General features: G+C 37.2%; 1 protein-coding gene across 1 annotated transcript in view; it reads right to left on the minus strand.

Moving 5' to 3' along the window:
- Positions 1–1,022: 1,022 nt before the first annotated feature.
- COMMD10 (COMM domain containing 10) overlaps positions 1,023–22,764 on the minus strand; it is a 112,578-nt gene continuing 90,836 nt past the window's right edge. The window contains exons 6-7 of the mRNA XM_067316166.1: positions 3,273–3,332; positions 1,023–2,624 (exon numbers count right to left, since the gene is read on the minus strand). Coding sequence (XP_067172267.1) covers positions 2,586–2,624; positions 3,273–3,332 — 99 coding nt within the window. The 3' untranslated portion in view covers positions 1,023–2,585. The remainder of the gene's footprint in view (positions 2,625–3,272; positions 3,333–22,764) is intronic.

Genomic DNA, 22,764 nt, shown 5'->3' on the forward strand with positions numbered 1-22,764 from the left:
CCCTGCAGAATCACTAGGGGAGGTGTAAACATCACAGCCAGTGAAGAGGTAGTTGCTCGCTGCAGTTCTGCAGTGGAGTCAAAACTGAGAGCGGAAGGCACGTGGAAGTCTCCCCAGTGCTAGAAAGCCATGCACTCACAGAAGCAGACACTGGGGTAGGATACAGCTGTCTAAACACATTTAGGATCATTTATGTTGACAGATGTTCTAAATGCATCTGCTAGTCCCACAGCGACATTTTGGATATGATACAGGATCTGCCAGACTTGCACTTTTCTGGAGTGGCAGCTGAAGGCTGGCAGGATATCCCAAAGCTTCTCAAACGGCACTAGACTCCTCTGTTCAGATAACTGAACCTTAGCCTTATTTTGTTTTTCAGCATCTCATCTAGACACATTATTTCAGACTAAAAGTTGGATTCATTTATTGATTTATATCTGGTGCCTTTTATCTTATTTGCCTTAACTCCCATGAAAATCAATACCGATTCAGTATCATGATTCTTAGGGTATCTACCTTTGGCCAAGCCAAACCATGCCAGGCAGGATGTTGTAAGAGATAGCCGAGGTATTGTCAGATCCCACTATTCAACGTGGTTAAAGGACTAGGTCTTACACAACCAGAACCTTACTCTGTGTGTGGGAAATGATTCAAAAGAGACCAAGGTGACATTACATCAAAATCCAGCTGCCAAAAATGTAGTGTTTTCAAGCAAGGTAAGACTGACTAGAGAGTATTTGAGATGAGCTCAAAGACAATTAGAGAAATCCAGAGACAGCGGAAGGTTTTGACATTTGCTACCTGTCTGGACGGAGAATTCAAGTAATCAATGTGCAATGAAGTGTTGCTGGCAGGCAGGGTAGAGGTGAGGTCTGCAGAGGGTATGACAGGGATGTGCTCACCTGGAGATACACACCAACCAATGCAGTGTACAATGAGTGAGCCGCCACTGAATACTGAGACTGAGGTTGTCTGCACACACACACACACACACCATGTTTGCCAGTGGCTTGATACAAGTCTTGATTTTGGCAGCCAGCTTTATAGGGTGTACATAGTAAGCTTCTACAGTGCAATGGTGACTTATTTCTTCTTTCCAACAGGGTAATAACGTTACTCTACATTAGTGGTACAGTATCACATGGTGTTTCAGTTAAGAACAAAGATAAATCTTTTTTTTCTCTTTGGTGCAATTTACCCACACACGGTTTTTAGGCTGTTCATGACTTTATCTTCTAAATCTTTTCTATTATCTCACAGCTTCTGCAAATGGTCCAAACCCCTTCTTCAGTAGTTTAGAGTTGACAGCACAATCCCTAATAAAACAAAAACAAAATAACCCTCCAAAAGCAGCAAATTGAGAAATCAGGCACAAGAGGACCTAAACACCAGCTATTCAAAACATGCTTTTGGCTATACTTAAGTCTTGTGTCAAGAGCAAACAAATCTCAAAACAAAACCGACCCAATGCTGCTTGTGTGTTAACCATCCCCAATTTGGGGAATCTGAAAGCAAAAAATCTTGTTCAAAGAATCCCTTAGGTAGAAAGAAAGACATGTTAATAATGAGGATTTTTACTTCCTTTCATCCTCTATTAGCCCAGAGCAGAAGAGTCACATACTGTGCCCATTATTAAGGTTCAGCAATGAAGTTGCCTGTCAATGACTGGCAACGAACAAGAACTAAGACTTTTACCTTCTCATAATGTTCATGCATTTCCATTCATCTGGAATTAATGTGTGAAAATATGACTAATGTGGCCTTTAAGTCACTATGCTGTATTTCTTCTTTTTAGCTGTAAAAACAGCGGTAGACAACATTAGGAAGGATCAACAAATAGCTTTCAGGAATCTGATTATCTTACTATTTCAGTGTTCTTTGTTATACACTCTGAGCTTTCTCCTCACAGTTCTACACCATATTACTTATGATTTATTGGTATGCACATAGTGCTCAGAAGTCATACTTATTCTCAGTGCCAAAAGTAAACACTGAAATCAGTGATGATGTGATTATTTAGAGAAACAAAAACAAAGAACAAAGATAATGAAATAAAATTAAAATTGCCCAAACTAAAAAAAATCCATTTTTATGTTCTGAATTTATTTTGACAAATTTATAATAAGCATTATCAATCATGTGAATAACAATTCAGAAAGACAGAGATTTCATTAGCTATATATTTTATTACTACTGTTACTAGTAAAGTTTTATATTCCTTTTATGTCTAAAAGATAAATTTTATTCCTGGTCCCTCACTAGTATGCAAATTTCCACTGGAATCAAACATCACATGTAACAGGACAAAAACAAATCTCTGAAGGAGGGTACCATTCTCTTTTTTTCTGCAAGTAAAACCATTCCTCACAAATGCTCAGAAGAACAAGAGAAAGTCCATTCGAACCTTCAGAACTTTTAACAACACTCTCCCTTGGCTAATGTTACTAGTCTAAAAGGAGATAAGCCATATAATTTTACAGGAAGCAACCCATTGAATCCTTCAGCAAATGCAGCTTGGCAATCTATCTTCAATTCAAAATAATGAGGTGGCAGGAGTGTGATGAAGAAATAAGTCTTCAAAAACATCATGTAAGGGAATCCAGCTGTGCTTGTATAGTCTCCAGCTATTTAAAGGAACAAAAAGAGAGAAAAAAACCCACCACTCATATAAAATATTGTTTAGAAACATGCAAACAGAAAAAAAACCTCACATTCCAGTGTCTTCAACTATGCATACTAAATCTATTCATACAGCAATAAAAAAATCGTGTACTCACGAATATTTGTTTTTACATGAAGCTATTAGAATTCATTGCTGCAGTTTAAATATTCAAATTTTAAAGAAACAGTCTAAATACTGCCTTTTTTTTACATGCACAGCTGTTTTGCTGTGACTTTCCAATGCATAATAACAAGGTAAAAAAATAATAGAGTTCATTTTGACTGCATTATGAGCCTGGCATTTTGACTGGAGGTATAAGACAAAGACGCTCCTTCCAAAGAGCTCATTGTTAATCATCAGCTAGTCTTCCAGATCTAGCAGCCAGGTATGCTCAGAATGACCCAAACCCTATATATCAATGTATTCCAACTCTGAACACACAGACTCTTTTTGAGAATGCTTTGTATGATCAAACAAATCCAACAGCTTTAATTAAAACTGGATCCATTTTCCTTCCAGTTTCATTAGATCTAATTGATGTAGGCAATGCTTCCTGCTGAGCAGCATACGGTGTTTACAAAGGAAGTATAGTATTGTAAAATCTACAGACCTTGTTATAGAACTCAAACAGCTCCTGATGACTAAATTCTGCAAACACTTTCTTCAGGTTCTGCGAAGGAAAAAGAAAAAGAAAGGAAGTAATAAGGGTACTTTTTTTGCTCTTTGAATAATTGGAACTATTTCAGGATGCGAGTTTAAGCTACATGGAAGATAAAATGTTTGCACCACTTAGTTTTCTTTCCATTGAGCACAATGTCCCTCATATATGCATATTTCATTTTAGTGAAGAAAATAAGTCTACAGATACATCTATTTCCTTACTGCAAATTATAATAATAAAATAACCTATAACAATGATTTTGTTACCTTATTTTTAAGTCATAGATAAAAACGAAAGATTATATTCCTTTTTCTCAGCAGTCCATCTAGGAGCTGGTAAATACCATTATATAAAGACAATGTCAGTAGTGTATTTGATTGAACTTGCACAGCCATTAATGTACTGCACCAGCACAGAGCTAATACTGCCATTCATTAATCTAACAGTTATGACCTTAGCATGCTGAGAGTGCTACAGGCACTTACGCACAGATTCAGCCAAAGTTAACCATTAACACAACAGCTTCAAAGCAGTGCTTAAACACTAAAAAAGCAAAATAACACAACCAATGGAAACTACTGTGGATAAAACAGATGGTGGTAATAATCCTCTGCATGCATATGCTGATGTCTGGGGAAGGGGGTTAAACTAAAATTTCTATCCTGCTTAACTTGCTTACATGAAACAGGTAGTTTAAGGCCTGCCAGTTATTTCAATAATAGTACCAATATATCCAAACTGTGTTTAGTCTTATTCCTTCTACTTTGCTTTGCCACTTTATTTTCTTTTAAGCAAATTTCTAACTACTGCTGCACATCTTCTGTGTTGCTGCTAGACTTTCCAAGGCTTGGAGGCGTTCCTGAGGATAACAGTTGCACTTCCATAAACACTAACAAGGCTCTGTGAAAACTGAGTCTGTGGATGTACCTACTCACAAAAGTAGCATCAGTTGAAATAATGTATACACACTGATTTTGATAAACTAGTACCAACTCGATGTACCACTTAAGTCAGTAGAAAAATGCTCGTTAACAATTCAGCTTAAATTAGCAAGGATACTTTTGCATACAGACAAGGCTGGGGGCCAGATTCTGTATACTGTAGCACTGATGCAATTTTTGGATGTAAGTCAAAAAACACCGCCAACCTTGGTGCAACAAATTTACAAAAGCGGTAGAAGTCCTGGGAACTCAGGATAGGTACTGTCTGATGTTTGTTCCAAAAACGAATTATAAGACACAGGAAAGGGATAAAATGACTGGGGCCAGCCTGTCTGGTGCAATTCCTCCTCCCCGCTCTGCAGAAAGAAGGAAACTTTCCAGCAATTTCAGGAAGGCTACAAAAGCCTAGAAAAGGACCAGTGATTTGTATGAGAGACAAATCTTCCCCCTCTGGGAAGGAACAATGCAATTCTGGGAAGTGTATGGTGAATACAAACTAAAACTACTAAAGCAGCACTTCTCTTTGCCATGATCCAGCTGATCCTCCCTCCAAAAAGCATAATGCAGTGACAGGGCAGTAAAAGCATTTTAAAAAGCATTCTATCAGCTAAGAAACCAAGAGAAAGCAAACAAGTGGTTTCTTCAGAAAAAGAAAGGGGGTAGAGGAAAGACGAGATACATTAATAGCAAATGGATCTAGCATTTCAGCCCAAAGGTTTGGCATTTGCAATTCCAGGGGGATTTCAGCGTTTGTCTGAATGGCAGTAATTAAAACCGAAAAGAAAAGGATCAGGATAAAAGGAAGATATCATATATCTTAAAGTTTATCAGTCACAATGAATAAAGTTAGGGTCATCTCTTGCAGGGAGTCTGTCAGAAGAGACTGAGGGATTAAGAAGCACCAGTTTGATGCTGCCTCCAGCAGCAGGGCAGGTTGGGTGTCCAGCACCTCTGACCAAGCACAGCTTCATCCACCAAACCTCGTTTATCAGAGTTCAATGTATCAGTTAAGACTGGCATCTTTTGTTACCATTTCAGATCAGCAATCAAGATCGACTTCACACATATACCCAGAAACTGAAAAGCTTGTATTGCATATTTTCCTCTAAATACAGTAGCTACTAAAAGTTACAAGTTAAGGTAGGCAAATCAAAAAAGTGTGGTCCTTTCAATTCAAGTTCCTTTTATATTGCAAAAAATCAGCATGCTTTTATTAACAGGCTGAGATCTCTTTTTCCCATTACTACTTAAGAGTCGCAGCTTGATAACTCAGACAAAATTTATGTTCCCTTGTGGCAGGCAAATGTCTGTGGAGATCCAAAAGAAAGCATGCAGTCTAAAATCTTGTGCCAGACTAGGTCTTTGCTTTTTTAGGGTTTTTGATGGAAGAGAAGATATAAATATAACAGAATCTTTAATGAAGCATGTTGTGCATCTGCACAATCCTCTGCTAAAACAGAATTGTTTCTGTGTGGAAAAACATGGTACATCTACTATATCCCTTCAGCAGAGAACAGTGCCACAAAGAACAGTGACAAAGTGTGGCACTAGCTAAACATGTTATTTTTACAACAGTATGTTTCTTACAGGTATCAGTGCCTTGAAGAAGGTGCCCAGCGATCATTATCACACCATTAGGAGTTCCTGTTTAGACCACAAAACCATCATATCCAAACTAGGTCCCTACAAGAAAAATCTGTGCCTGAGCAGGCTGATTGGCCTCACATTTTTAGCTGACATATCCGTTATTCACTTATTTCCCATACTCTGTGTGAACACAAGCAGTTGAACACAAACGACCATAATTAAAACACTGCATCACAGGACTAGGTTACAATCCAGCTCTTTAATTAATCAGTTAAACAGTACTAAACAAAATCATGGTGCAGATCAAATTGTGCTAAAGCCCCCAGAGCAGACAAAATTCCTCATTTATTTTAAGGAATTTTGCTCAGATAAGGATACAAAATTACAAACCGCAGTATTTTTTCAACCATATCATAACTAAAACATAAGAATTATCACTTTCAGCTAACTGACTTAATTAAATGTTACCATGTGCAGGTAGAGTCTCAGCCTATTTACAAAAAGTAAAGCTGCCTTCTTATATGTATACATATAGGTTTTCAGATGTTGTCTCTGACCTAATACGCATTTCCCAAAACATAAATAAGAAAATAATTTGCTGGACATGTAACTTCTTTCATCCTTATACCAAGTGTATCATCTGCTTTTCCTCTTTCTTATTTCTCTATTTTTTCCCCTTCTGTTCCTCATCTTCACTCTCTTCTTTCCTTCATTTCTTCCACCTCATTTTCTCTTTGCTATTATTATCTTCATGTGAAAGACAACTAAAGTTTTACAGTCCATTCTTATTCTCACACTCAGACACACTAATCCCTTTTCTAAGTAGATCCCAAACTTTGGCCCTGTGGCTGCAGAAGCCCCAGCTTCTCCTTTTGAGAGCTTTGCCCTTGACAGTGACAGCTTCAGAGCATCTGAGAAACATAGCTGCAGAGAGATGTCATTCTTATGAAGACAGAGAAATCTCTAAAATACCTAACGTTTATTCTTTGGACAGCCTGCAAAACATGGAGACAGGCTGTTTGTCTGAATCAATATTCCATAAGGAGCGCTTGGGACAGCTCTGGAGTGATATGTTTATTAACTAGCATAGCTAAAGAGGTGGTTTGCAGCATTTTCAACTAAATAAAGTTGCTGTTAAGTTCAATGCGCTCATCTGCTGTTAACCATGACAGAACATTACATTTACTACTGGCAATGACTGTACCAACTGAACATCTTGCACAAGACAAATCTTAACATCCCTGCTGGATCTATTTCTAGGTAATAAGTTTTCTGAAATGTATGATTTAACATATTTGGCCACATATCACTAGTGAATATGTGTTTAAGTGTTAAAATTAAGTTTTAATGCCATTTTGCCTTTATATATCTAGACAGAATATTATTTCATTCTGCCTCTTCTCTCATCCCAAAGATGTATCAGTTTCCAATTTACAGCCTCTTAAGAATTACTGTAAAATCCTAACAAGCTTAATTGATTGAGGTTGTTTTCTACTCTTCCCTATCTTCTCATTTACTCTCTAGGATCATTTATAAAAGCGTAACATCTTCACCAGTCTCTAACAAAGCTGTTCAAAAATAAAATCTTTGTGTGTGTGGAGGGGGCAGAAAAGGAAATGAGGATAAAATCTTCCTGCTCTTAGTCAACATCAATACACTGCCCTATCCAAAAGAGCCATCCTGAATGTATGGATAATTCTACAAGATGACCACAACTGCTTAATAGACATTTAAGCTTAAACCCACCAGAAGATAATTGGGTAAACTTTTAGCAAAACATAACTGTCAGCCTGGGTGACACAGATTCAGCTACACAAGATGTAAAGCAGAGTCTCCAACTTCCCATAGCCTTGGCTAACAATTTATTTTAAACATGAATACCTTCTTGCTGCAAAGTGTTTCTGTGGAAACCATGCAAAAAATATGTCTACTTAAAATACTGCAGAAAGCACAGGCAAAATTCTGGTTATAATCATAGAGGTTTTTTTAATCCTATGCTCTAGATATTTCTATTTTACTATACTACTGCAAAAGGCTTTATTAGTAATGACAGAGTTTTGCAATCATATTTATTGCCCAGCCTTATTCCACACACTTAACTCCCCCACCCCACACACGTACTAGGAGTTATAAATAACAGGCAAACTTCTGGGTTAAAAGCTAACTGGAATAAGAAAAATTGATATTGCTGTAATAGTTCTCAATTGCAAAGCTATAACTACTTTTACTACATTGCAAAAAAAATGCCAAGTACTTTGAAGCAAACAGATGGAGGGACAGGCTGATTTGTACATCTAAATGTCTACTGATAATGATAATGCTATATGACTAAGTACACGTAAAAAAACCCCATAGTATATTCAGTGAGGTTTGTTAGCAGTAACTAAGTAGAAGCAACACAAACCCCACAGTCTCCATATTCTAAAAGAACCTTAATGCTGCTTTCAACAACTTCTAAATTAGGTTTAAGAGATGGAATTTTTCATATTTACTTTTCATTTTCCAATTTATTCCTATGAGATCTCTTTATATTCTCAGAAACAATGAAAGGATATGGATAATTAAACTAATAAGTTTAGGGCCAAATTCAGGCACATTCCTAAATAGGCCCCAGTTGACTTTGAGCAGCCTCCATTTCCCTGGGGACCTACCCATGATGGTGCTACATCAGTCCAGACTTCCTTAAAATTTCCTTGGGCCCTGGAGAACGAGGCATTTGCCTAGGCATAGACAGATGGGAAGAGGGTCAGAAGTTGTGTCCCACAGAATTTATCAGCAAGTTTCAGCTGCTTGGACAGGAAGAAGAACTGCAGCATGGTAAGAAAAGCAGATGTGTTAAAACAGACCAGCATCGCTTTAAGGCACACCTGTTCCTTATCTATCTGAACATAAGAGACAGCAATTAAGACTTCGCTGTATTCTTATGGCAGTAGGTGGACGTAATTCAGCTAAGGGATTCAACAGAACATAGGGAGTTAAGTACCAACTTAAATATATTCCAAACTATGCTTCTTTCACATCATCAAAGAATCTGACCTTCAGACTTCATTCTTCTTCCAAGCTTACTTCCATTTGCAATACCAATTAATTATTTTCTTAGAGGAAAAAAAACCCCATGCCTTATGACTGAATTATATTCATTTTCAAGTGTCAGCATGCAACATCTTTCACAGTAACCCCCTCTTTTCCTGGTATATATATTAAGATTTAGTTTGTACATAAACTGCATTCTCTGTTTTCAAGGTACATTTCTTTTCTTTCCTTTTTTTTTTTTTTAATATAAACTTTAGGTATTCAAATTCCTTGAGAGGGAGGTCAAACTCAGCAGCATACTAAGGATGTCTTTCCTTCCTTTGCAACATATGAGTAAGATCCCTACCTGAACCTCTGTGTTGATTCCTTGGATCTAATCAACATGTTTCTGAAGATAGGTGAATTGGAGATACATACAAATAACGTTATTTGAGCAGACATGGGATCATCTATGCATGCATTCATGGAAAATATCTGTAACAAACTCATTGCCCAGTCCGGTAGGGAGCCAAGAGACGCTGCAGAAACTTGGAGACCTGCAGAAATGCCTTACGTACTTCCAAACAACAGCTAGAAACATCAGTCATTTCTATTTTCTCTCCTCCATTTTCTTTCCACCCTCACACAAGTATCCAGTAACGGCTGGCTGAACTGGTGCAAAGCTGCAGATGACAAATGGGATATAATTCCTAGAAAGACTTCATAGGCTGGGAAGGCCAATGAACACGAGAGGCAGACAGACGCCTTTCTTCACAGTAAAGGAGAAAAATGATTTTAAACATCAAGACAATTCCCTTAAGGTAAAAAACTATGGGAAACAAAAGACTCCAGTTTTCACCTCAGCACAACTAGTCAGAGTAAATACCACCTTGGTAAGCAAAAGGGTGATAGTAAAACATTTTTTCAAATAGCTATATCCAGGCAGAGGTTTCCTTTGCCTTGAATTTACTAGGAACTTACATCCCTATAAATAACATCCAGTTAGGATATGGTGTTTTTAAAATAATTATTTCCATGGAAAAACTCTTAAAAAAACAGAAATCAAGAGTTGTAGCATTATCATTTCAGTACAAAGATTATGTTAAATATATTTGTACAAAAATATCACAGTGAACAAATATGCTTTTTGTGAAAATGGGTGGTAATGCATATTAGCACATTCCTGTCAAAATAAATATTTAAAAGCAGGTCTTTTGTATTGATTCATTCCCTCTATGACCTACACATAAAAAATGGCTCACAGAAGACTTATTATGACTCATGAGAGTTCGTCTTTCTCCCTTGCCTGTTCCAAACTTCACATACACACCCTCACATGTTCTTCCTTTTTTTGAAGACTACTACAGTATATACAGTGCATACAGTTCATTACTGATGCTGCACTAGTCTCCACACAGGATTAATCATGAGCAGTTTAAAGCACACAGGTGGACCAATGTGGATCACTGTAATTTTAGGATTCCATAGGAAAATGTATAGCTACAATTGCCAAATATAATATCCAAGAAAAGATGTACCTGAAAATTGTTAGTTTCACTTGCTAAAAGGCCTTCACACACTTACCAAGAACACCATTGACTAATCGAAGAACACAGGTCCTATTAATAACAACACTCCTATTTCATCTCTCACCTAATTTCACAAATTATATTGTATTCCTAATATCGCAGAAAGCTCTTCGAAGGACAAATTGATTAGAAATTTAAACCAAATATACCCCTACTTCCTATTAAAGTTCACTATATCAGGTATGGAGAAAGGGTCTTTGGGAAGACATGCACATCTTAATTGCTGTGTATTGTTTACGTAACATGTAGTTTGAAACAACTGGAATACACATTTTCTTCTTCATTCAGAACTGTACTTTGACCACTAAATCATTTTATTCCTATGAAGAAATTTGTTTGTTTGTTTGTTTGTTTTTTTGATCTTTCACATTATGCCACAATGTGCTTGGCACAGAAATTACAGTATGCAAAAATAAAGTTCATGAACAGTCCAAGGAAAACAGGGGGTTCCACTTCTGCGTTTCATTTATTTCCGTCAGGGCTGTCATGTAAGTCTTCAAACACCAAAGACCAGTGAGTTCATACTTATATTTCTAAAGATATCTCACATCAAGACTGACATAATAATGTCACATGCACCTTTAATGATAAGGAATTCACTTTTCTTATGCCTGTGCTCAGAGAGAACAGGTTTTTAAACTCCCTACAGTTCCCAGAACAACTACTGCTGGCTCCATAAATGTTCTGACCTCACTTATTTCCCAAATTTATCACAGCCAAATTCATTTTGGACAAACTGCATATTAAAGAGACGTCACATAGGCAGAGCTGTGATATATTTCCATCACCTTAGAATAAAAATCCAGTTCCTGGAGGCTGTGAGAATTGAGTGTAAATACTAACAGCAAGGTTAGCCCAGCATTCGGCATCTGAAAACTTAGATTATGGGCTCAAACAGCAAACGTTGCAACTTGGAAAAATATCTTCATAGATGGAAGCTCTGCCCTAGAGTGTCTAAGGCAGACTAGACAAATTTTATTACATAAAGATGTATAATGGTCAAAACTTCCTACCAAAGAGAGCAGCTCAACAATGTAAAGAGTGTTTTAGAAAACTTCTCACAAAGCTTGCTTGTAGCTGACATGATTAATATTGAGTTACAAATCCCTTACATTCAAATCAGATATGCCCCTAATGTTGGGTCTGAAGACAGCTGGACTTTGAGAAAGCTCAAATTGTGATTCAAACCACTTAGTAAGCCACCCATCTGTCTCAAGTAAAAGCCAGATAAAATCTCCTGTATCCGGGGGAGGAAATTTGAATTATTGCGGTCTGCATCCACATCTAGAGCAACTGCTCTGACAGGAATTTTGTCTGGTATAATCATGCAGATGAACATGACTTCAGGAAGACTTTAGATGAATGGGAGAAGCTGCTATCTTTTTGCAGTGTTAGTTTCTGAGTCTACCTGCAACACTGTAGTACTGGAAAAAAAAAAAGAAAAGAAAACCCTACTGCAAAAAAGCATTTTTGTTTTACCACAAAAAGCCTTTCTTCACCACCAGAAAACCTGAAACCTGTTTCTACTGAGACACAAGAAAAGAGGTTGGATAAAAGATGTCAGCAGTGAGAGGAAGTATCTAAGGAAACTTAGATCCAAGTGAAATCAATGTAACTGATGTGAAAATATCCTTTCTAAAAAACCTGCTTAAGTATTTGCAAAATGTCAAGATTAGATAATTTGTAAATCAGTTCTTTTCCTTCTGTTTGGGATGGATCATTCGGACTAACACCAATTTGGATTTTGTTGGGCAGAGAGGCAAAGAGAAGATGAATTTTTTTATTGTGCTAAAAGGGTGTTAGTGGCTGTCAGCAAGCATATCTTTGATCTCTGGGCAAATTGCTCCAGCAAACACCTGGGTGCCTGCACGCACACATCGCCGGGCTGAAAGCAACTGGAAAGCCATGGGGAAGCCGGGGGTGTTAACTAGCAGCCTGGCCCTCAGGGGATCAAAGGCAGAGCTCCTGGCTAACAGGGCTGCCTGGAAAGCGAGGTATATTTGTGCACTAGGAAACTGCCTACTATTTCTACTGTATTCTGAGAAATGGAACAGATGTCCAGCTTTTGCTGTAATACCCATGATTTACAAATAAATATCAGACTCGTGGCCAGTACCTCCTTGCTAGAAGCCACCCCAGCAAGGCCTGGAACCTGGGCTACCCACTTGGCTCAAGGCCATCCTGATGTCAGAGGGTGGTCAAAAAGGCATCGCCGCGCTGAGCACATGACACAATCAAACACCAGCATCTCTCCAGTAACACAGAACAGTGTTGCCTGAAGAGCTGCTGGAAGAGGCCTTTAAAAGCAAAGTTTTTCAAGTTAGACATAAAAGCTCCTTTTTACAAAGGTTTAAAAAAAGACTGGATGGTCTTTTCTGATCATGATTCGGTAAATTCAAGACTGACTCTTCATTGACTGCAAGTTAGAAACAAGAAGACAAAAAACATTTTTTTTTACTGAAATAACTGCAGCGTAACAACCCAAAATGCAAGATGCATTGCTGGTTCTATCAAACAAGAAGGAAGCAACTTCTTAATGAGGAAGCAATCCACCAAGAACTTCTCTGTCTCAGCGTGTCCCTAAAGGTTACCCACATCCTAACGATGCAGAAATGAGCCATGTAGATTTTAGACAATCACATTTCAGTGATCTTTTTCTTCTTGCTTCATTACTTCTGCTGAAAAGTTCTTTAAAAGCTCGATGTAATGATGTGGTATGAATTCTTACTGCTTACACAGAAAATTGGACAGAGTGGTAAGGATGGAAAGCACTCCAAGTGCTGTGTAAGTGTTTTCATAAAATCAAACCACTCATCCAAAGCTTCCTTTAAAGACAGGAGATTAACATAAATATATAGGTAGTATCTTCCTGGGGAAGAACAAATACTTTTGGCTAATGCTACCTATTTGAAAGAGGGTTTCAAATCCTTTTTTTTCCTCAGGTCTGTGTGCTGTTTCATTACAGTTCATACAGATTGCTTTAGAAGAGGGTGAGCAACGAGTGGAATACAGTATTAGATTTGGATTATTCTATAGATAGCTGGAAAGCAGTACTCATGCTGGCTACAATGTTTCCAGCTAATATCAAAACCAGGATGCTTTTTAAGTTTTTCTATCAAAACAAAATCCATTTAACTCCAAATTGATTACATTTTTGTCTTACACTTCAACACTGCATGATGCAAAACTGGGATGGTAGAACAAGGAATAAGAAGTGATATTATATGGTGTAATCTTTTCATAAAGACAGACAGGAGTTTAACATTTAAAATATGCTTAAATATCTTTCACATTTTTATCTTTTTGAATACAGAAGTTTCTTGAAGGGGAATTTTAAAATTTTAAAACAGATCAGTTTATAAATTCTGTCCATATGAAGGATTTCATAAAATAATGCTTAAATTGATGTTTAAGATGTTAAATCATCTATCACAAAAGATACTGAAAGCTTATAATTTGCTTAACATGCTGTCTACACTGATGAATAAAAAGGTCAAAAGTGTAATATATGGGTTAGTCATTGATATCTAGCTTTGCAGTCTAACAAGGAGTTATGAACATTTCCAGATTCTTCTTATATCTTCTTTTATTTATGAAGAGAATGCTAAGAATATTTTTGCTGACTATTAAAGGTTTTAGATTTAAAAGAAAAACATAAAAGTGCAGGAAGTGCTTTAAAATATTTTCTCTTGAAATAGTATTTATGTGCTACTACAGAGAGGAATTTAACAGAACATTTTTTTTCTTTTGGTCAAGAGAGGATGTTCAATATATATAGGTCCTCTTAATATGGGACATTATTTTAAAGAGAGAATTAAATTATAATACTTGCAGTACACTACTCATATTAAAATTATGTCAGCTAATACTGAAATAGCTTGTTTTTAATACTGACTTTCAATATATTCAAGTCCAAAACAACTGCATTTTCTCTTTTCAAGACATACATAATGAGGCGATGGTAAAGGGAACAAACAGAATAATTATAGACAGGTATGGTAGGTTAAAAAAAGCTAATTTCTATCCTGAGGTAATAGGTTAGACATAACAGTTACCTCCCCACTGATTAAATGCGGACTGTTAAGTCTAGCTTTCCTTTATATAACAGAAAGATCTTCCAACAGTCTCAGAAAAAACTTAGCTATATCTTGAACCATCTGTAAATTCTCTTCTGCGTTGTTATACCTCTTCACTGTATGAATAGCCATACATAATAAATTGCTTTGTCTTGAATCTGCACGATGACTTTCAGATGCCACATACCATCTTTTCTCAAATGGAAATTTTTTATGTTTTTTGCACTTTTTTGCTAAGAAAAGTGAGGATGTCAGCAAGACTGAACTAGCTCAAGTTCAATTTAGGCATACATCAGAGACAAAATAGCAACTGAAAGGCTAAAATTCTTCCCCTTCACTTACTATGACACTCTAAAAAGTCATCCTCGAGGAAAGTGATCCCTGTATTTCGTCAGGCAGGTATCAGCGTTCCATCTCAAAGCACCTTTACCTTTTCACACCAGTTACTCACAGCAAGTTCAGACAAACAGGAGTACTGTAGTCAGAATTTTGATGCATTATATCTGCTATGGCGTATCATTAGTTAGCGTGGGTTCTACAATTTCCTAGAGCATTTATATTCTCAAATAGCGCAAAAAGGAAATATTACTCATAGAGTAATTGCACCTCTTCCAGCTGTGTCTCTGCAGATCCCACTGTGCATATACATGCGTCGTGGTATGCAAGGCTGGATTCTTTACAACCGCAGCATCTTCTGGAGTCACATCACTGAGCTGAGAGCGTAAAGTTCGGGGACATTTATACCAGCTCTTTGTTTCTCCGCCAGTGCAAGTGCCAGGTATCAGGAGTTCACATAAACATTAGATCCCCCAGCTTGCCCTCTGCCTACATGCAAAGGGCATCTTGAAAGTAAATAACTTTCCTTCCTTCTCCTTTGAGCAACTGTCTACAGCGATTGCGTTGCTGACAAACGCAGCCTGTCTCAGAGGTGAGCAAGAAGTTGTACCTAACAGAAGTCTGCTCTTTCAAAGGTCATAGTCAATCTGAAGGACTGGGGCAAGTACGGGAAAACACAAAAGTGAGCCCCCCAGTGCTAGTTACAAATGATGAATGCATGCTGCTCAAAGAGGTAGCAAAGGCTTGGAAAGTTAGGAGTTTAATGAACCCCAGTGTGTCCAGGAGGATGTTTCCTTGCTAAAGCATAGCAGGGATGTTTATCATCTTATGCTCATACAGATAACCTTTATAGGAATGTCAGTCCTCCTCTCAGTCCTCCTGCAAAACATAACAAAACCATCTGGCTTAGGCTTTAATTGATTTCCTCCTACTTAGGTGCCAAGACAGTGCTCTAGCTGCATTCAGTGTATAAAAGTGTGCACTGACTGGCAGAAAAATAAACTGGGAAAACAAATGGTTGACAGATACACTGATTAAGCTGGTCAGAAACTTTGGCTGAAGCCTCAGTGTGACAGCATTCTTATGAAAAACCATATTAACAGCAGCCCCATTCTCTTACTGGGGAATGACAGAATTAACAGTTAAATACATACTTGAAGAGAGATGCCATGAAATTCCAAGAATGAGAAAAGTTTTGTGATTGCTGAGAAGTTAAGAGAGTAATTCTGTAGCCCTATGTGGAAGAATAAATAACTAAAAGTGCAACCTGGTTGCTTTAATGAGATCTAATGGTCCAATATATTTGGAAACATTATTTGAAAAGGATTAAAGCACTGTTTTGTAGGAGAACCACTTATTTTTGGATTATTTTGTTTGTCTTGCAGGATGCTTTTGACTTTATAAAAACAAAACTTTTTTGCAAACATCAGCTAGTCAGAACTAGATTAGGCAAAGGCAATGTGGGTACAGAGCTCTTCTAAGAACTATGCAGACCCAACAGTTAAAATGACAGTTGGTGATTCACCTCCCAAACTGGCGAATGTAGCCTTTATTCTTTGGTTGTTTGATGGCATTGTTTTTGTTAACTCTGAAGGCTACAAAGATGTTAAAAACTAAAATGTTAGAACACAGCCTGAGATCTTAAGAGGAACAAACTGCATTACTACTTCAGCAGGAACTTTGGTTCAGAGTGAGACTTCGTATTTGGACTGAAATGTTTCTTCAGAAATTGTGGGTGTTTTCTACATGTTGGAAGTATTGAAATGCAAAAGTAAACACATTGGAGGTCAAGAGCTGCAAGCCATTCAACAGTACCTAAGTTTGGTACAGCAGTGAATGAAAGCTTTAGGATGTTGAAGATCCTGAATAAATTTTCATTCCTTTTTCCTTTGAGAATTAAAACCTTCCCTTCCAAATTTTTGAAATATAACCTTCAATGGTTCTACATGCAATAGGACACTTCTTGCCTTAAAAAATATCCCATCATATCAGGAAAGGAAGAGAACATTTAACTGTGTAGTGAGCTGCATTAGGAAGAACGCAGCCATCGGGCACAGCAAAGCAGTTATTCTCCTCTGCCAGGCACTCGTGAGGCTTCACCTGGATTGCACATCCAGTTTTGCATACCCCCGGTACACCAGAGCTGTTAACAACCTAGGAGGAGTTCAGCAAATTATCATGTAGATGGTTAGCGGGCTGGAGTACACGACACACAAGGAGAGGCTAAGGGAATTGGTTTGTTTAGTTTGAAACAGAGAAGGCTGAGAGCGGGCAGTCTAACTGCAGTTCTATTTTAAACAGTTTTAGCATTAAATTGTAGTACCTCTATAATGGTCGTTTTAGCTCATCTTCTTAAAGATTAGGTATCTTACCTGTTTAGACAGAGAGCCCATCCCACAAGAAAGACTGGCACTTCATAATAAACAACATAATTATCATCCATTAGCGGAAGACTTTATGAGGAATAAACTTCAATCCGCCTGTGAGGATTCAACTTCTCTGTGCATTTTTTGCAGGGATGGGACCCAAATAACATGAAATCCCTAGAGGATGTCAATCACATCTTTTAGATGGCCCCTGTTATTTGCTCTTAGAACACATGGGACTGGATGCAGAAGTAATTTCAACAGATCTCAGTTGCTCAGTACTGATAGTGGCCAGCAAGATGATATATACGACCTAGAAGTAGGTCAGTACAATTCACAAGTGATGAGGTTGTTGAATTGCCAATCTTGGGATCTAAAGACTGCTGATCTCCTGCTTGTCTATCACCACCAGTTTAAAAGCCCTGCAACTGGAGCTCAACTAATGCTTTTTGAGCAATGCAAAAGTATTCCAGCACAATCTCCAGTAGCTCTGAAACTTTAATAAGAGCATGAAACATCCATAAACAGCAAGACAGGGCTAAATTCCCAAAAGGCGTAGGGCTCCTGTATAAAAAATCACTGCTATCAGTCAGTTATGCCTCCAGACTTCATTCAGAGCATCACCTAGCCTCAGGGCTCTTGGCATAGGATCAAAATGCCATGGTCAAGTAATACAAGGTGCCACCTATTAGCATTTGTATAGCCTACTCTCCTAGAATAAAACCAGCATAGAAGCATAAAGTTGACATAAACTCTATATTAGTTGCACATATTCCGGAAAATGTGACAGAAATGCAACCATGTACCCAACATTACAATTCTGTGAGGCCATCCGGTAGTGCAGAGGTTCAGTACTAATGATTGTGGAACCATGGCTAGACTCCATGGCATAAACTTATACATGAAACCACGGTATTAGACTCAGTTTCTTCTTCATTTACTGATTGGCTGCCAGATGTTTATAGATGAACTGAAAACACTATTTACAGGCCAGTATGTGGTAATATTTTCAAGCAAACAAGAGACTAAAGAGGTGAAGATAAAAATCAAAATGAGTCTGTAAACGACCTTGCTGAAAGCTCTTACTTACCAAAAGACTTCCTGGAATATTTCATCACTGTGAAGCCATATCACAAGAAATCTCATACAGGATTACTCAGACAGTAATAATAAAAGTTACTAAAAATGCTGCATTTTTCTACACTTCTGTTTAATACAGCATAGCATCATCTCTTTAGCTGTTGCATTTTCCTGTATAATACTATACATTTTACTGAAAGTATGTTGTCAAAAAACAAGATACATTAAACAGTGACAGAGATCCACATCCAAAACCTATAGAATTAACAATAAAATTTGTTAACTGCAATAACAATAAAATTTGTTAACTGCATTAACTGCCGTTAGATTATCTAATCTTCCTTCCATATTATCCATATCCATAATATCCATATTATATCCATATCCAATATCCATATTATCTACTATCTATTATCTATTCTTAAAGAAACTTTAAGACAAATTACACTGGTTATTTTCACAAAATTCCAGGATCCTGCATTTCTTTGAGTGATTCTAGTTGCCGACTACAAAAAGTTCTTAAATTCTCTCTGGTTGAAAGACTAGAGTTGACAATGCAAAATGATGAAAGAATTTTAAAACAAAATGCATAAACCTTTCTGTCATAAACCTTGTCTTTCCTACACGACCACAGTGGTGTGGATGTGCCATGGCTTCATAGCCTACAAGATGCATGGGATCAACTGCAACTGGGGATTACACAGACAGTAATCAGTTTGTAATTGCACAAATCAACCCCAACCTAGACTTTAAAAAATAAACAGCTCAGAATCAAGACCCTGAAACAGTGGCTGTTGATCAGGCCTGCTGTCATTCTATAACCTAGGAGCCATGAAGAAAAGACACTCCTTCCGTCATGATCCCTGTAATTCTCAATGTACAATTCAATTAGGTGGTAGCTGAGCTTCAGTAAAAGCTCTGTCTCTGTATTTCTAAATTACTACATTGGCAGCTGAGTGAAACAGTGTATGGGTCTCCGTCATAACCCACAGGGGTAAGTAAAAAAAAACCCAACAACTGAAGTTTGCATATTTTGTCAACCTGAACACTTAATCAGTGAGAAATGAACTACGTGCTCACCCAAAGAGGTAGCCAGTACAGAGTCTTAGTAAGGAAAAACAAACACTGCTTTTCCACATGCATCTTCTAAGAGAAGAGGATGAAGACCTTTTCATTATGTCTTAAGAACAACAGACCTGTAAAATGACAACATATAATACAGGAAAAGCAGAATGGAGACCTTTCTTAGAGCAAGAAAAGCTTATTACTTTCCTTATAGCAAAGGACTAACAAAGATGGAAGATGTGGCCAGTAGACCTTCTCTACAGCAAAGAACGAACTTCGATGGACTATGGCCATACATCAACGCACAATCCATGTATTACAAAAATATGCTCACAGCCAGCTTCTTCTTACTGAACAAGGATGTGACCAGAGAGGTTCGTTAATGAAGAGTGTACAGAAACATAAAAAGTTGAGATTTTAAAAAAGTGAAATACAGATGTTATGTTTTGCAGTGACAAAAGCTTTCTACCCCATCATTCAGGCAGAATTTTATTGCTTTCTCATTCACTTGATGTTAAAGTCTTAAAGTATGCCCAGTATTCTTGATAGTATAGCTGCTTTTCAGTGAATTGCAGTGCAGGTATTATTATTTGGGCTTTTTCACTTCTTTTTTTTTCATCCCCTATAAGGGAGCCTATTTATGCCATTTCAGAAACAGTTCCTTCCACACTACCATAATTTATTTAGAAAATCTAATAACAAAGGTAAGAACTTGCCCTAAAAATTATGGTTAAACATTAGGCATATGCATGCAGCATCCATTATTTAAAATCTTGTATCTGGGCCTTTTAAACATTTTTTCAATTCATTTTGTTTCAAATGATCTAACAGGAAAAAGGCACCTGAAATAAGTAAATTGATTTTAGAGTTTACTTTTTAACAAAAATAAAATATCCTCGTGGGCATACACACTTTATGTCAACACTTTGCCCAAAGCAATTTTATTAAGGTCAAGATATACTTCGGTGGGTGGGAGGGGAAAGGAAGGAATGGGAGAGGGGAAGGGTAAGAGTTTTTAATGCATGCATTGAGAGAATCTTACATCATTGTAGTTTAAAAGAGCTACACTCATAAATGAAATAACAGGCTACAAAATATAAATACATAAATATAACTATATATATGAGCTTCCCAGCAACTCTAAGAATTTTCCAAATGCATTACCATTGTTTGCAGTTTTGCACATCACCTACAGCATAGCATGAGACTGGCTTAGTCACACAGCCTAATGCTTTCTTGATACTTCTACCTAATTACAGTTCCTATGCTCAGTTCTCCCGTGGCCTGAAAGATGAAATGGCTTGCAAATGCTTCTGTTTATTTTCCTCTTGAGCATCAACACTAAAAGTTGAAGTTTTAATGCTGGCATTTCAAAAAGCATAGGAGACAGTAAGAGTAGTAACTTGCCTCATATATAATTTCATAACTGTAATATATATTAGTTTATTGCGAATAAAGTGCAGATTTGTATAAGTGTGTGGTAAATTCAGTTCCCTCATGTGGCAGTGAAGAGCAGTAACTGCTTGACTCTTGGGATATTTTTATTTTATTTTCAAGTCAAGGTTGGACATGTTTTGCATGAAGGATGGTTTAAATTCTCTACACTACCTAGGTTCTACTTTGACACTCCATAAGAAAACATATGAATCACACTAAGCATAAGGTTTCTTATGGCCCTGTATATACACTTTCAAAAAAATCAAGACACGTTTACAATATATAAATGTTTCTACCAAAGATTTAGAAGTCCAAAATCTCATTTGAAAAATATTATTCATTTTCAAAAAATCCAATTAATTAACAGGCAGGTTTTAAGCAAATCCATCTGTCCATTCCAACAGACAATTAATATCTTTGCCCAGAATATTAATTCTTGCCTGGCCACAGAAGTACTGACACTTAATTCAATACTGTACCATCTTGCTAGAGGCAAAATGTAGAGTAGTTCTTTTGTAAACCTTATTAAAAATGTATGAGGTACTTTTTATTTTGGAAAATTTAATTTTTTAATCCATAACCCTTAAATGTCATGCACATTAAAAACCAACATGCATTCTAAACAAAACAGGTCAGAAAGAGACAGCATATATTAATAATAATTAGACTATTAGCATGGAATCAGAATGCTGGTCTTAACATGAATAGGTCACATGTCTCTGCAGCTAGTTGACTGACAATCTGAATTTTCTCAACATGCAAACCTTTTGCCCCAAACTATTTTCATGGTAACAGCGATGCACATATTTTATGCAGCCATGACAAATAAGTGGCATCTTTAAAGAACGCATACCTGTATTTGTTCTTGTCCAAGAACAACTAGCAGATGTCAGAAATGTAAGTTAAATGGGAAAAATAACAATTAAAAATGTTTGAGATGCAACTTCTTGTGTTACAACAGACTTTATAAAGACTTCATAAAACTGAAGTATGTTTAAGACTATCCAGTATTGCTGTGGAACTCAAGAGACACAACCCTGGAGAAGGAAGTTACTTTCTGCTGCAATACCACAAACTCAAAGGACCTGGAAAAGGCAGGCATATTCAATGCCAGATTCTGCTGCTAATCCAAGGAGATGCCAAAGCCACAGTCAAACTCCCTTTAGAAACTTCCTCCTCAAACTTGACAGTAGCTAGGGACTGCAGCAAGGAGCCCCCTTTGTCCCATCCAGCTCCCACCGCATCCCATCCCACTTAAGCTCCATTTCTACTCCAACAATTTCAAGCAGCAACCTCTCTTCCGGCTTTCTCTTCTCCCTTTGTGTGCTTGCAGGTAAGTATTTCCAACACTCTCTCTTATTACTAACAAAAACTTGGTGGGAATATACTCTTTGTCATTAAAGTTTTTGTTTTAACTTAAAAGTCATAGTCTCACCAGGCCCTTCAATTTAACTCTGCCACAAAACACAAACCCTAATGAATTCAAGCAGCTCACGCAATGAATGAAACACCAGTAATTACAGAACAAAGACTTGCAACAAGAAAGGTAATGGGAATGAGTAGGGAAAGTTTCCTTAAAAATCTGATTAGCTTTCCAGCCCTCCACGTTCCATTTAACACCAATGTCCATTCAGATATTTATTATGAAAATAAAAAAAGTGGGGCAGCCGCAGCAGAGTAAATCCTATGTAGGTCTTGTTCCTCTGATTTCACTTTTCTTTTTTTCTGCTCAAATTTACTTGCAGATAATTATACACTGAAATCCAAACACTAAAAAAAAAAAAGTTAAATTTTTAACCCACATTTTCTGGCAAGGCTTTCCAAAGGAATATTATTTCTTATGTGAGTGAATCAAACCCTCCATTTTGATTAAAAAGAATACATCCTGACATATCAGGTTACCCCCAAAAAGTTAGTATAAGTCAAGACAGTTGTATTGTTAATCTCAGTAA

Source organism: Apteryx mantelli, chromosome Z (assembly GCF_036417845.1).
Source record: "Apteryx mantelli isolate bAptMan1 chromosome Z, bAptMan1.hap1, whole genome shotgun sequence".
Taxonomy (NCBI): domain Eukaryota; kingdom Metazoa; phylum Chordata; class Aves; order Apterygiformes; family Apterygidae; genus Apteryx; species Apteryx mantelli.